General features: G+C 44.2%; 1 protein-coding gene across 1 annotated transcript in view; it reads left to right on the forward strand.

Moving 5' to 3' along the window:
* The window catches only part of inpp4b (inositol polyphosphate-4-phosphatase type II B), a 221,129-nt gene that overhangs the window by 11,783 nt on the left and 194,194 nt on the right, over positions 1-15,152 (forward strand). The window contains exon 4 of the mRNA XM_056279773.1: positions 2,035-2,151. Within this exon, the coding sequence (XP_056135748.1) occupies positions 2,035-2,151 (117 nt within the window). The remainder of the gene's footprint in view (positions 1-2,034; positions 2,152-15,152) is intronic.

Here is a 15,152-nt window from a genome sequence, read left to right on the forward strand (position 1 = left end):
GCACCGCATATAACCACCGGGGTCCGTCTTGTCTGTTTGCCTTCTCAGTTATGTACTGTAAAAACATAGCTGAGTGTGCGCTAATACTGCAGGGCATCGGTTCTGCGGCACCTTCGCCTACCGTGCGGCACCTGGCTGTGCGTTCGGCGCGTTACGCCCCACGGCGCCGTACAGCTGGTTGGCGTGATGACGCCGCTGGTCATGAAGATTGGCACCCTGCCTCGAAGAGTACGTGAGGCTGAAAGGGGGCGCGGAGTGGCGGGTTTTGTTTTCGCTCTTCCCAAGCGTTCGGCCCGATTCTGGGAAAACAAAAGGATCAAATGGGATACGGTGCGGGAGGAAGACGGGTGCTGGATGTGTACGTGGACCCGGAACGTGTAATCCTTCTGCCTTTGTGTGTGTGTGTGTGTGTGTGGATGTGCTACCTTGTTTTCGTTAGTGTGTGTCTGTGCTGAGCTCCACTGCTCTTCCATGATAGGTAATTGGTCCCCAACTCTCCCAGACCACATACATCCCGGGCAAACACACCTCTACTGTAGCTGTACCGGTGGACACCCGGTGCCGTTGGTACTGAAAGCTGCTACAGCCGCTGGTCTGTTTAGATCCCGGAGTCCAGATGAACAGTACACACGGCGAGGTACAGACCGATCTCTTGCTGGCTACAGTGGTCGGTTTGGTTTGGATTCCCAAAATTAATGGCAATTAAAACTCGCTGTTTTCCATTTTGGTATCTGCGTAATAGGGAAGGGCTGTTTTTGTGTGTGTGTGTGTGTGTGTGTGTGTGTGTGTGTGTGTGTGTGTGTGTGTGTGTGTGTGTGTGTGTGTGTATTTTTGGCTGTATTGAGAGCTTAGTGAACATATTTGCATACATACCTGCACATATATTTATATGTATATGCATTTTGCAAGTATATGTATACGTGTGCATGAATGTTGGTTGCACAGAAGGATGCGATTGCCTGTAAGTTCTCACTTTCGGGTCTGTGCATACATACCAGTTTGCTTGTTGGTCTGTGTCGGTTTCATTGCCGTTCCTCGGCGCTGTGCCGCTGTCCCTTGGTGCTGCATTCCAGAGACGCCCATCAGAGCAGGGGGCAGGAAAAGGAAGCACCCAATGTTTACAGACAGTGCTTTGAATCACTTCGAGTTAACCACCGAGCGGCCATTAATGACCCAAAAGTCTGAGCCCGTCTGTCTGCCAGTCCCGAGGAAGCGCCCTCCAAGCTCCCCGGCATACCTAATACCGATGGGTTTATTCATTGCCGTCGAATGTGTCCAGTCAATGTTGTCGTGAGTAGCAGGAGGCAGCAGACGGTACAGTACGAGTGAGACAGCGGGACATTTCCCAGGTAAAGAGAGGGCCCCCCGCAGGCCGAACGATGTGGACGGTAAAAGAGGATGAAGGCGTTTTATACGTTTATTTTCTGAAGGTTTGTTTTTGAATTTGAGCTGAGGCCTTGCAACCCCTCAGGTGTGTGTAGTCCCACCGGCACCCCACCACTGCAACCCCGCCTGCAAACGCACCTCGCTCGCTCTTGGCCGGGAACTCTCATTATGTCAGAGCTGTGGGTCTGACTACCAGGGAGAGCTCTTATCTCGCCCGTGCCCAGGGGAGGAATTAGGGTGGATGTGGGTTGGGGCTCGGGGCTTGGACATGAAGGGGAGGACAGACTGAGCCCAGCTGTTGGCTCATTCCTCCCTCACCTCGTTTTTTTTTCTTCCTCTCTCTCTCTCTCTCTCTCTCTCTCTCTCTCTCTCTCTCTCTCTCTCTCTCTCTCTCTCTCTCTCTCTCTCTCTCTCCCTTTGGCTCCCATCCTCCTCGTGAGCATGTGCGTTGCCATACGGACTCACATGTGTATGCTTGCACAAGCTTGTGCGGACTCACGCACATGAGGATACACAAAAACACATGCACAGCACATGCACACATACTAAGAAGAAATGTGTACACACACACGCGCTCGCTCGCACGTTTCACACCCCCATACAGGCACACCTCTCACCCTCTTTCTATGTCGTCCCTTTTCCCGACAGGCAAACAGAGACCCGCTGTTTCTGACGGGGGTGACCTTCCCTCCAGACTGCCCTGCTAACCCGGAGACACTAGTCAAGCTAGCTGTGTACGATGTGAAGGACAAGGGCCATGAATCAGTGAGTAAAGAGCCGCCGTCTGTGTTTGTGTGTTTGTGTATCAACAGTGCGCGGAGAAAAAGCGGGAGGAGAAATTATGACGATTACGAATACGCTCGGAGACTGCGGTGAAGCAGTTGAGGTTGTCATTTTCCACCCTTGAATCTGTGAAGCTATTTCTGGAGAAACGCGTTTCGGGACGTTGAGGGGGGTGAAAAGAGAAGAGCTGAACAGCTGATGGTTTGCGTTGAACTTTTCAGGTGTGCCGGTCTGGGTGGTAAATTACAGCGTCTCATTAACTATGCATGTGCTGTCAGCTGCGGACCCTCGCCTTGGGCTGTACAGGGAATCGGGTGCGCGGGGCAGCGCGGGGCCTTTGGTGTTCGTCCCGTGGGAATACTAGCTGGCAGATCAGTGGGAATGGGGAAAAAGGAACCACGCACGGGCTCCTGAATGGGCAGGGCCCTTTTATTTGGACCCTTTAAGCAGCCTTTTAGTCTAACAAGCTCCTCGGTGTTGGCGTATTCTTGGTGCCAAGGCCTTATTAAATAGCATAAAACAACGTAAAACACGGGGGAGGGGGGGTCTTTTTTCTTTTTTGTCTTACTGTACTGGCAGCACGGTGGTAACGTGGTCGCCTCACAGCAATAAGGTCCTGGGTTCGAACCCCGGGGTAGTCCAACCTTGGTGGGTCATCCCAGGTCGTCCTGTGTGTGGAGTTTGCATGTTCTCCCCGTGTCTGCGTGGGTTTCCTCCGGGGGCTCCGGTTTCCTCCCACAGTCCAAAGACATGTAGGTCAGGTGAATCGGCCATACTAAATTGTTCCTAGGTGCGACTGTGTGTCTGGCGGCCTGTCCAGGGTGTCCCCACGCCTGCCACCCAATGTCTGCTGGGATAGGCTCCAGCATCCCCGCAACCCCGACTGGGATAAGCGGCTTGGATAAAGGGTGGATGGATGGGTAGTTCATGTACACTGAGGATTCTAGGCTAGCGATGTGTAATGATAGCGATTTAGATGTTAACTGAATGTAGAGTAAGATGTGAATAATACCTAATGCTCCACTACAAAAATAATCCGAGTAACTGATTGATTTGAAGCCACATATAAGTGTATATACATTGACTTAAACACACTTTCGCGCCCTTTCGCCCTGCATGTTGCCAAGGACATTTTTTGCACCATTTTTTTTTTCAAGGCAACGTAAACTCACGGTTGTAGTTTTGGCTACACTTGAACAATCTGCCTAAGATTATATTATGTATGAGTAGGGCGTCCCGGTAGCATGGTGGTCTATGCTGTTGCCTACCAACACAGGGATTGCGGGTTCAAATCCCTGTGTTACCGCCAGCTTGGTCAGATGTCCCTACAGACACCATTGGCTGGGTCTGCAGATGGGAAGCCGAATGTGGGTATGTGTTCTGGTCGCTACACTAGCGCCTCCTCTGGTCGGTTAGGGTTAGGGTCTGTAGCCCTCCCCGGATTGGCAGAGGGGGTGGAGCAGCAACCGGGACAGCTCAGAAGAATGGGATAATTGGCCAGATACAATTGGGGAGAAAAAGAGAGAAAAAATCCCAAAAAATAATAACAAAATTGTGTAGAAAAATTATGTATAGTAAAAGTATGTATAAAAGGTATGTATAAAATATATATAAAAGTATGCTATATATATATATACATATATAAAAACGTCTGAATATGAAGACCTGGTTAAAATGCTTACTAAATTTTCGTGAACTCGTGGGCCTAAATGTGTTTGCATCCACATATAACTAGTGTTTTCCATCATGAAGTAGTGTAAGGTGTGGAGGTGCTGCATGTTAAATAAGGTGAATACGTTGAATTGATCAACTGTCTCCTCCCACATGTAAAATGAGAAATGTGGAGTTTCCCGTTAAGCCTCTATCAACGTGAGTTGTGAGCAGTAGGTTGGAGAATAAATCCTGCAAATTCTTAACTCTTTATTTTATCCAGTTGTTGAGGTAGAGCCTCCAAAAGACTGCATGAGATTTAATTCGACTCCTTTACAATCGTGGGTCCTCGGCACCTCCCTGTCTGTCTCTCACTGTCTGCCAGTAAGAAGCCAGTCTAGCACCTGTCAGTTTGTCAAGAATATCAATGATAAACAACAAAGCCCTTCACTCAGGCTTGGCTTTCATAGTTGAGCCTCAGCCTTCCGCTAGGACAGGTCCCAGTGTGCCTCTCAGACAATCCACCGTCATCTCTCATCATCCTGACCATGCTGCCAGGTTAAAATGGAGAACTTTTGAGGGATGGAATCGTAATGATTTTTGATCCAGGACATCTCGGGGGATCGTTCTCCGCTACTCATCCATAACGCTCGAATTACCAAGCTTCATCCTTACAAATACTTGTGGCTACAGGCGCAAGTCCATGAATACTGGGATGGCATCTAGCCCCTTTACCTGTGCCCCCGTCCATAGGGTTAGTGGCTATGTCAGGAAGGGCAGCCGACGTAAATATTTTTCCAAATCAGTATGTGGATTGACAAGACCATACAGGATCGGTCGAGGCCACCATTGGTGCTGTGGCCTCACAGGGTAATGATGGAAACTATAAAATCTGCTGTGGCGAGCCCTGAAAAACAGGGAACAAGCCAGAAGAAGAAGAAGATGATGATGACTTTTCTTACAAATACTTGGGTTTACATATTGACTATAATCTGTCTTGGCGTGAATTCTGTATGTACTAGGATCCAACAGCGACTCTACTCTGTGCAGACTCCGGGTGTTTGGGGTTGGACAGAGGGTAATGATGTTATTCTATCATGCTGTGATAGACAGTATACTACACTGCGGATTCTCAGCTCGGTTTGCTAACATATCGGTTAAGTTAAAATCATAAATAAACAGACTGGGCAACACATCAGTGAAAGTGGTGGGGGAGCCTCCCTCCCTCCAAATGCTCTGTGTCTCTTTGGGAAGACTATAATTAAACAGGCTAGGAAAATTATCGCTGACCCCTCTCATGTCTGGTATTCAGAACACGAACTGCTCCCATCAGGTAGATGCTACGGGGGTCCAATTAAATACAGGAGAAGATACCTGAGCAGGTATAAACACTCTTTCATCCCTCTATCAGTGCATCTCCTAAACTCAGGACGTAAAGAAGGGTGTGAAATGAGGTGCTGTGCTTCATGTATTTGAATGCATTTTATGTCCACACTTGTCTGTGCTATGCACTTTATGTTTGTTACTGCACTGTATTGTATGTATCTTTATGTGGCAGCCTTTATATCCAAGACAAATTTCCCTCGGGGCAAATAAAGTAATCTTGAATCCTGAACAACTCTTTGTAACAATTCACACAAATACCGCCTTAGATTCCCTTTTCATTTCTGCCACAGCTCCTCTAGCGAGTTTACCATTGTTTTGGATCGTTCGTTCCTCTTTTTCCTCGGGCACCAGTGCTCTCATGCTGTGGTTAGCTTTTAGATTTCAGGCCTTGCTCGGCTGGGCACAGCGCGCTTGTCTGGCTCTCATTAGGGAGGCTTTAAGTGACACAGACATGACCCTGAACATGAGCTGACACAATGCATCAGCCCCCAGCCTCTTAAGTGGCAAAACGAGAATCACTCCGCTAAGCCCCAGCCATTTAAATTTTACATTTTTAGAAAGTGAGCATGAAGACAGTTTTCTGTGTTTCTTCGTGTGTGTGTGTGTGTGTGTGTGTGTGTGTTTTAAAAATCAGCAGTCAAGGTTTTACATATCAAGTTCAACTCCAGTGAGAGTTGGGCTGAAGTTTGTGCCACTTAGCTTTAATACCGTGGTGCAGTATGTGGCTGACAGTGCGCATTGTAAGAATTGGAAGGAAAAAAAAAAGCTTTGCAAATCAAACAGTTTGACTAATGTGTCGTACTATATTTTCACCACAAGGGTTTTGCAGTGGAAATAAGAGGGAGAGAAACTGAACCGATGAAGGAAAAACTGGAGTGAGGTTTATAGATGACTTCTCTAACATTCGCGGAGGACCAAAGAATTCCATATCAGGATGGCTTCCCTCCGCCTTGGGCATCCCGGTTGTATATTCTGAGACGAGTCTCGCTGTATGGCCATGAATACTTGAGAAGATGAGCAAAGATGAGAGCACGATAAAGGAGGATGCAGAGCGGCAGAGGTGTGAGAATGAATGGATGTGGGCCAGATTTCTTCCATAGGTGTGAAAGATCTACCCTCTAGCTCTGTCTGTCAAAGGATGACAGGTCAGCCGTTCCCTTGTCATTGCTGCCTTACCAGCAACTCAACTTTGGATGCCCCCCGCCCCCCCTTTAGGTTATCTGTTCAGCTCCTGCTCTCGTTGTTCGATAAAGAAATCAGCTTTTAGTGTCAAGATTTCACTTTACTCAATGAAACTTTGACAGCAAATCAAACCTGGAGCATAAAATGACCTTGAGCCAATATAACCAAAGTTTTAATAGCTTTTTTTTATCTACACGTCAAAAATGATATAAGCAAAAGCCCAAAATACGAGCGATGTAGACATGTCTGATAATTTTTAATCAATCACTGACATTTTAGGAAGCACAAAACTGAGAAACCCCTAAACACGTGGCATCTCATAGTGCTGTGTAATATTGGTATCAACTTTACTGGTGTGGGCAGGCACAACACATCTGTGGTTCTGTGAAAAAATCTGACTTTTAAATGCTCATCAGATATCAAATACAATAATCAACCGATTAGGAGGCAGTAAAGGCCTTTACACACCAGGAACCTGACGAATAAAAGAAACGAAAATCAAAAGTATTCATACCGGCAGAGATATGAATTTGCAGCAGAAGCCCAGTTTTCTGTCACATATTTGTGGGACTTGAGGTGGACTCAACCCACAGGTTGAGGTACGGTGGTGCGGTGCAAGGGGATCTCTTCCTATTCGCTTTGGGATCATGCCTGTTGCCGGTCCAGCCCCCGCCGGGCGCACTTCCTCCGTTGCGGTGCGCTGCGACCGGCTCTGGACCAGCAAGGAAGTGTAGGCTTGCTACCACCTCTACTACATCCAAAAGTAAACTACATAAGTTACTCACTATTGTGATAGCCTAGTTTCTCTGCGATCCTCCTCCACACGTTGTCCTTGAGTTCATTGTCTATAATTTTTGTGTCCTTGTTCAAGTCAAGTCAAGTCAATTTTATTTTTATAGCCCAGTATCACAAATTACACATTTGCCTCAGGGGGCTTTACAGCAACACAACATCATGTATTTAGTCCCTCGTATCATATAAGGAACAACTCCCTAAATTTTTTTTTCAAAAAAACCTTTAACAGGGAGAAAAAATAGGAAGAAACCTCAGGGAGAGCAACAAAGGAGGGATCTCTCTCCCAAGACGGACAATGTGCAATGACTGTTGTGTTTGCATAATTTACACAATACAACACTGAAAAAGGATAACAGAATTATAGTAGAATTATAAAATATATGAAGAATACAATGAGGAGGATGCCAAGCAGTGTCCAGAAGCCACCTGAACAGCCCAGGACCAGAGTCATGTGACCAGCATCACCATGTAGGAGAAAAAAAACCATTAGTCACACATCTGAGTGAGAGAGGGATATAACATTGAAACAGGATAACACATTTATATGGCTTTATAAGATATATAATAAGAAAATGTGATGAGGGGGGTGCCAAGCAGTGTCCAGGTGGCAATCACCATCACTATGGAGACCTGGGAGGAGGTCAGACCACATGTGCACACAAGGGAGACTCACATCACACCATTCACACACACAGAAGAAGAGAAGGGAGAAGGCATCATTCAGAGAGTGAGAGAAAACATGTGAAAGAAGCAAACAGTTTGCAATAGTCAATAATCTATATGTTATCTCTTCGGCAGAACAGTGCTTGATAAATTTATTTAGACAGAAACCGACCCATCACAGAGTACAGGTTGCGAAACACTCAACTTAAAGGCAACTAATTGTAGCCTAAGGCAAATAGCAGAGCTTTATGTTTGGATTTAAAGGACTCAATAGACTGATTTTCTGATAGCAGCAGACAGGTTATGCCACAAGAACGGGAACCAATAGGAAAAGGCCCTGCCACCAGCTGAATTCTATTAACTTTAGGTACACACAGGAGCCCTGTATTTTGAGTGCGAAGTGCGCGAGATGGATTGTACAGTTCAAGGAGATCAGACAGGTAAGATGGGGCAAGCCTATTTAGGATTTTATAAGTCAGCAGAAGCACCTTGAAGTCTGATCTAACATGGATAGGAAGCCAATGAAGGGAGGCAAGAATTGGTGTGATATGGTCAAATTTTCTAGTTTTAGTTAGGATTCTAGCTGCAACATTCTGAACCATCTGAAGACTTTTAGAAGTAGCATGTGGAAGACCTGAAAACAGAACATTAAAATAATCAGTTCTGGATGAAACAGTTTCATGTATTAGAGTCTCTGTGTCAGCCATGGACAGAAAAGACTGAATTTTAGATCTTACGTAAGTGACAAAAAGGCAGTTTTGGTGATTTCTTTAATGTGCTTAAAGGAAAGGCTGGGATCAAATGTAACACCAAGATTTTTGGCTGCCACACTTTGTGAAATCACAGAGTTGTCGATTGTTAATGTTACTTGCTCAAATTGGTGTCTGTGTCTAGCATGCCAATGACCAGCATCTCAGTTTTATCTGAATTTAAAAGCAGAAAGTTTAGTGACATCCAATTATTCACAGCAGCCAAGCAGGCCTCTAAATTAGTCATTTGAGTATGATCATCATCCCTTATATGCACATACAGCTGAGTATCATCAGTATAGCAATGGGAATTTATTCCATGACTGCGTATAATTTGGCCAAGAGGTGAAATATAAAGAGAGAAAAGTAGACGGCCAGGAACAGAGCCCTGAGATACACCATATTTAACGTCAGAGAATTTTGATGTAATGTTATTATAACAGAGACAGTGTGTTCTTCCAAATAAGTAGGACTTAAATCAAGAGGGAGCTAAGTCAGAGACACCAAAATTACAATTTCCTCTGTCTGATAGTATACAGTGATCAATGGTGTCAAAGGCTGCACTGAGATCCAGTAGTAGAAGCACAGAAGTGGAATCAGTCCATAGCTAGTAGAAGATCGTTCACCACTCTGATCAGAGCAATGGAGAGACAGATCCTGAAAGCTGACTGAAAAGGTTCATATGGTTTTCTTCTTTATTGGTCGATAATTGTTTATACACAACTCTCTCTAGTACTTTAGAAAAGAATGGAAGATTAGAGACTGGTCGATAGTTATTAAAAGACCGTGGATCAAGGTGCAGTTTTTAAGTAGTGGTTTAACCACAGCTGTCTTAAAACTGCTGGGAATAGTGCCAATACTAAGTGATAAATTAACAATGTCGAGCATTGTAGGTCCCAGGAAAGGCCAAAGGTTTTTAAAAAGTTTTGCTGGTAGAGGGTCAAGTAGGCAAGTATTTGGTTTAGAAGCTGACACAAGCTTAGTCAAAGTATCAAGGGGGATAGTCTCAAAAGCTGTAATAATAGGGACTATCAGTAATTCGTTGTATAGATATGAATGTGATAAGACAGGATCTGCAGGAGTAGCCGGAGTTGAAGAACTAATTTTGTTTATGATCACATCAACCTTATTGCAGAAAAAGTCTAGAAACTCATGGGCCGTGAATGGTGAGCAGCTAATAGACGGCTGCTTTTTAGTAAGTTTAGATACAAAGAGAAATCTGGGGTTATGTTTATTCATATTTATTAAGCAAGAGATACACTGGTTTTGCAGCAGATAAAGCACACTTGTATTTCAATAAACACTCATGCCAAGATAGGTAAAAAACTTCCAATTTTGATTTTTGCCATTTACGTTCCTTGGTCATACAATACAGGAGTGATGAGAAACACACACAACCAACAGGTTCCCCCCCTTGTCATCAGTTGTGACGTGACGTTCCGCACAATGTGATTGGTTGATGTCTTTATTCATGGTGTGAGAGGTCAGAAAAATCGACTTAGTTCCAAAAAAGAAAATTATGTCACTTTTTCGCCGTGTAATATTCGTGTTCGGTATGAAAGTACTCATGCCCAAAACGACAGTTCTGAAAAATATATTAACGTGTGAATCCGGTGTGTAAAGGCTTTAAGTAAGAGGCAATTAGAAAGAGGGAAGCTGTATATAAAATAACAAGACTATTTGTGTGTCATGTATCCAGGGCTTTAATGCTTGCTTATCTTTCTCAAGAGACTTGAAGACCACCATTTGATGGTTTGACTGTAGTTTGTTGTCAGTTTAAACCTATTACTAAGGGTCCTCGGGGTCCAAAGAAATAGGACAGCCACCCTTGGAAGGGCCATTCGCTATAATTACAAACTCATTTATCCTGCCTCTGTTCTGCCTCTTCAGTCTGGGATGAGGAGTAATACCGTTTTGAGTTTGCCTTCCTATTACTGGCCATAGGGAGGAATTTTGATTGGCTTCTGAAGTGTGCACTGTTGTGTGAAAAACAAAAGCTCATCTGAGTAAAACAGGAAAATGGAGCGTGTCCAGTTATTTCCATAAAGGTGCCATAAAATGTTTTCAATCAAATAGAAAATGGAGTGGTAGGGAATGGAGGAGGGTTCTTCTGCTACAAGGCTGGAAATTCCTTTCTGAGCCTGATACGAAGCTTATAGACAAGCAGTCCCTCGCATACACACACACACACAGACAAATGTGTTTTATTGGTAGAATATTGTGCTATTGCTTTGTCCTTGACAAAATTAAATGCACAGAGCTTCACTGAAGTCATAGACAGCAATGGACACATATATTTTGATCTGGAGAGTCAATGATGAGAGTGAACTGATTAAAGTTCTAATTCATCTCCAGCTGACTGACACACACACACACACACACACACAAACACACACACACACACACACACACACACACACGCACGTATCTGACATTAGAGAGAGGTCACTCCTTTTACTTCTTTACAATTCTGGTTAAAGTGCCTGAATTAAATCAAGTCAAGTCCATTTTATTTGTTTAGCCCAATATCACAAATTACAAATTTGCCTCAGGGGGCTGTAGAGCAACAAAACATCCTGTCCTTACACCCTCGCATCGGACAAGGAACAACTCCCTAAAAAAAAACAAAAAAAAAACAGACCTTTAACAGGGAGAAAAAATAGGAAGAACCCTCAGGGAGAGCAACAGAGGAGGGATCTCTCTCCGCAGACAGACAATGTGCAATGAATGTTGTGTTTATACAATTTACAGAATACAACATTGAAAGAAGATAACAGAATTATAATGGAGTTATAAAATATATGAAGAATATGATGCGCAGGATGCCAAGCAGTGTCCTGACACCACCAGAACGGCTCAGGACCCGTCACGCGAACAGCAACACGGTGTGGGAAAAAAAATACATTAGTCACACATCTGAGTGAGGGAAAGATATAACATTGAAACAGGATAACAAAATTATATGGATTTATAAAAAAGAAATGTGATGAGGGGGATGCCAAACAGTGCTCAGGTGGTAACCACCATCACCATGGAGACCTGGGAGGAAGACAGACCAAATGTGCACACAAGGGAGACTCACATCACACCATTCACACACACAGAAGAAGAGAAAGGAGAAGGCATCCTTCAGAGAGAGAGAAAAGACTTGTGAGAGAAGAGAACAGTTTGCAATAGCCAATAATCTATTCACTATATTCTTGTCGGCAGAACAGTGCTTGGTAAATTCATTGAGACAGAAACCGACCCGTCATGCAGTACAGGTTGTGAAGCACTCAACTTAAAGGCAACTAATTGTAGCCTAAGGCAAATAGAAGAGTTTTATGTTTGGGTTTAAAGGACTCAATGTACTCTGATTTTCTGATGGCAACAGGCAGCTAATTCCATAAGAGCGGGAACCGATAGGAAAAGGCCCTGCCACCAGCTGACTTCTATTAACTTTAGGTGCACACAGGAGCCCTGTATTTTGAGAGCGAAGCACTTGAGATGGAATGTACAGTTCAAGAAGATCAGACAGGTATGACGGGGCAAGCCTATTTAGAATTGTATAAGTCAACAGAAGCACATTGAAGTCTGATCTAACATGGATAGGAAGCCAATGAAGGGAGGCAAGAATTGGTGTAATATGGTAAAATTTTCTAGTTTTAGTTAGGATTCTAGCTGCAGCATTCTGAACCATCTGAAGACTTTTAGTAGTAGCATGTGGAAGACCTGAAAACAGCATTACAGTAACCAAGTCTGGATGAAACAAATGCATGTATTAGAGCAGGGGTCGGGAACCTTTTTGACTGGGAGAGCCATAAAAGCCAAATATTTCTAAATATATTTCATTGAGAGCCATATAGTATTTTTAAAGTATAATAAATTAAATATGTCTTACTTTTAATGCGACTTCTGGTGCTGCATGGTTTTGCTGATGGCCTTGTAGTCTGGTTCATACGTGGTGAAGTTGAGCTTCATGCAGGCGTTGAGGCTTCCATCAGTTAAACGTGAGCGTAGGTTGGTCTTAATGTTCCTCATATGCGAGAAAGACTGTTCACATGCATATGTAGAGCCAAACATGGTCAATACGGCAATACTCACACGCTGCATTGTGTGGTATGTCACAGGAAGCTCGTTCCAAGTTTTAAGAATCAGCTGGTCTTCAGGTTGAAGATTTTTAATTTCTGTCCACTTGTGTTCCCTCGCCAGCTCTGCTCGCTGTCGCGCAAGACTTTCCAACTCTCCATTAAGTGACTTGAACTTACTCATCCACATGTCTGATGCCTTCAGGTCAGCAACTTCCAGCTCAAAGTCTCCGATAGAGACCCCGGGGATGCATGTCAGGTCGATTTTGTCCACTGCACACTCATGTGGATGAGTGATGAACTTGAAAAGACCAGTGCGCGCACGAAATTCTCCAAAACGTGCTTTGAATGACTGCAGGAGATTGAACGTAAAGCCAGCTAGCTGCTGGAGATCCAGATGTTGAGTGGAGTCACTTGCTAAGCATGCATCTCTAAATTGTTGCAGTCTTTCAAAGTGCAGAAGACGACCTGTTTCAATGTCCCTGAGAAAGACTTCCAGCTTGCTTTCAAATGCAAACACTGCTTGTTGAAGGGATGAGATTGTATTTCCAATACCTTGCATTTTCACATTGAGCTGGTTCAGATGGCCAGTTATGTCCACGAGATAGTGAAACTGCAGGAGCCAGTCAGTGTTGTCTAGCTCAGGATGCTTGACGCCTTTCATTTCAAGAAAAGTCCGGATTTCACTCAGGCAAGCTGCAAAACGGCTGAGCACCTTCCCCCTTGACAACCAACGCACGTTGCTGTGTAAAAGCAGACCGGGATAATGATTCCCAACTTCTTCTAACAGAGCATTAAACTGGCGATCATTTAAAGCTCGGGCAACAATAAAGTTGACCACTCGAATGACCAGAGACATCACCTCGCCAAGCTCCTGGCCACACGTCTGAGCGCAAAGCGCCTCCTGGTGCAGGATGCAATGAAAACTTAGGATGGCTCTCTTTTCATGTTCACGGAGAAGCGCTACAAATCCTTTGTTCTTCCCCAACATACAGGGTGCACCATCAGTACAGACAGAAATAAGTTTATCCATCGGTAGTTTTTTTTCTTTAGCAAACTCCATGAAAGACATGAATAAATCCTCTCCTCTTGTTGTCCCTTTCATTGGCAAAACAGCCAAGCTTTCCTCACGTAGTGTGTCACCTGCAGCATACCTGGCAATGATACTGCACTGAGATAGATGGCTAACGTCTGTTGACTCATCTAACGCGAGAGAAAAGTATGTCCCGGCGTTTATGTCCTTAATTTGTGTTTCCTCGACTTGATTTGCCATCATGATGCTACGATCGTGCACAGTTCTTGCTGACAGGGGCATGTCTTTTATTCGTTTGATTATCTTGTCTTTATTTGGGAAGTCATCAAACAGTTCATTGGCCACATCAAGCATGAATGTTTTGGCATACTCGCCATCTGTGAATGACTTTCCATTCCTTACTATTGCCAAAGCAGCCGCAAAGCTAGCGGAATTCCCGTCACCTTGCTTGGTCCACACACGTAGTTGCTGCTGACTCGTCTGCACTCTCCGCTGTAGCTCCTCGCATGCCCTTTTCCTGCTGTCCCCCGCTGGATATTTCGATGCAAATGAAGCATGGTGCGTATCGAAGTGCCGCTTTATATTTGACCGTTTCATCGATGCAATTTTATCATTGCATATTAGACATACCGCAGATCCTGCTCTCTCCACAAATGCAAATTCCTCTGTGCACGCAGCCTGGAATGCACGGTAATCATCGTCTTTTTTTCTTTTCGCCATCTTTTCCGTTACAAGGGTTGAAGCGGATAAACTAGTTGGCTATCTGATAAAATTGATTTCTTCACCTTTACAATGACCCGGACATGCTCGCGAGCCATTGGTTCCCGACCCGACCCACGGGTGACCCGTGACCCGTGAAATTTATCTTCAAAACTAATTTCTGTTTACTTTAAAATGACACAGTATTATTAAGAAATATCACAGGTATTTTAAAATCAGTTCCAAACTGATTTTTTTGAAAAAAAAATAATTTTCAACTCAAAATTGTCTGGGAGCCATATGCCGTCACCGGAAGAGCCATATATGGCTCGCGAGCCATAGGTTCCCGACCGCTGTATTAGAGGCTCTACGTCAGCCATGGCCAGGAAAGACTGACTTTTAGCTATGGAAAGGCAGTCTTGGTGATTTCTTTAATGTGCTTATCAAACACCAAGATTTTTGGCTACCACACTTGGTGAAATCACAGAGTTATCGATTGTTATTGTTATTTGATCAAATTGGTGTCTTTGTCTAACATGGCTGATGACCAGCATCTCAGTTTTATTCGAATTTAAAAGCAGAAAGTTTAGTGACATCCAGTTTTTCACAGCAGCCAAGCAGGCCTCTAAATTAGTCATTTAAATATGATCATCAGCCCTTATAGGCACATACAGCTGAGTATCATCAGCAAAGCAATGGAAATTTATTCCATAACTATAATTTCGCCAAGAGGTGAACTATAAAGAGAGAAAAGTAGAG

This window comes from Lampris incognitus, chromosome 5 (genome assembly GCF_029633865.1).
Source record: "Lampris incognitus isolate fLamInc1 chromosome 5, fLamInc1.hap2, whole genome shotgun sequence".
In the NCBI taxonomy this organism is placed as follows: Eukaryota; Metazoa; Chordata; class Actinopteri; order Lampriformes; family Lampridae; genus Lampris; species Lampris incognitus.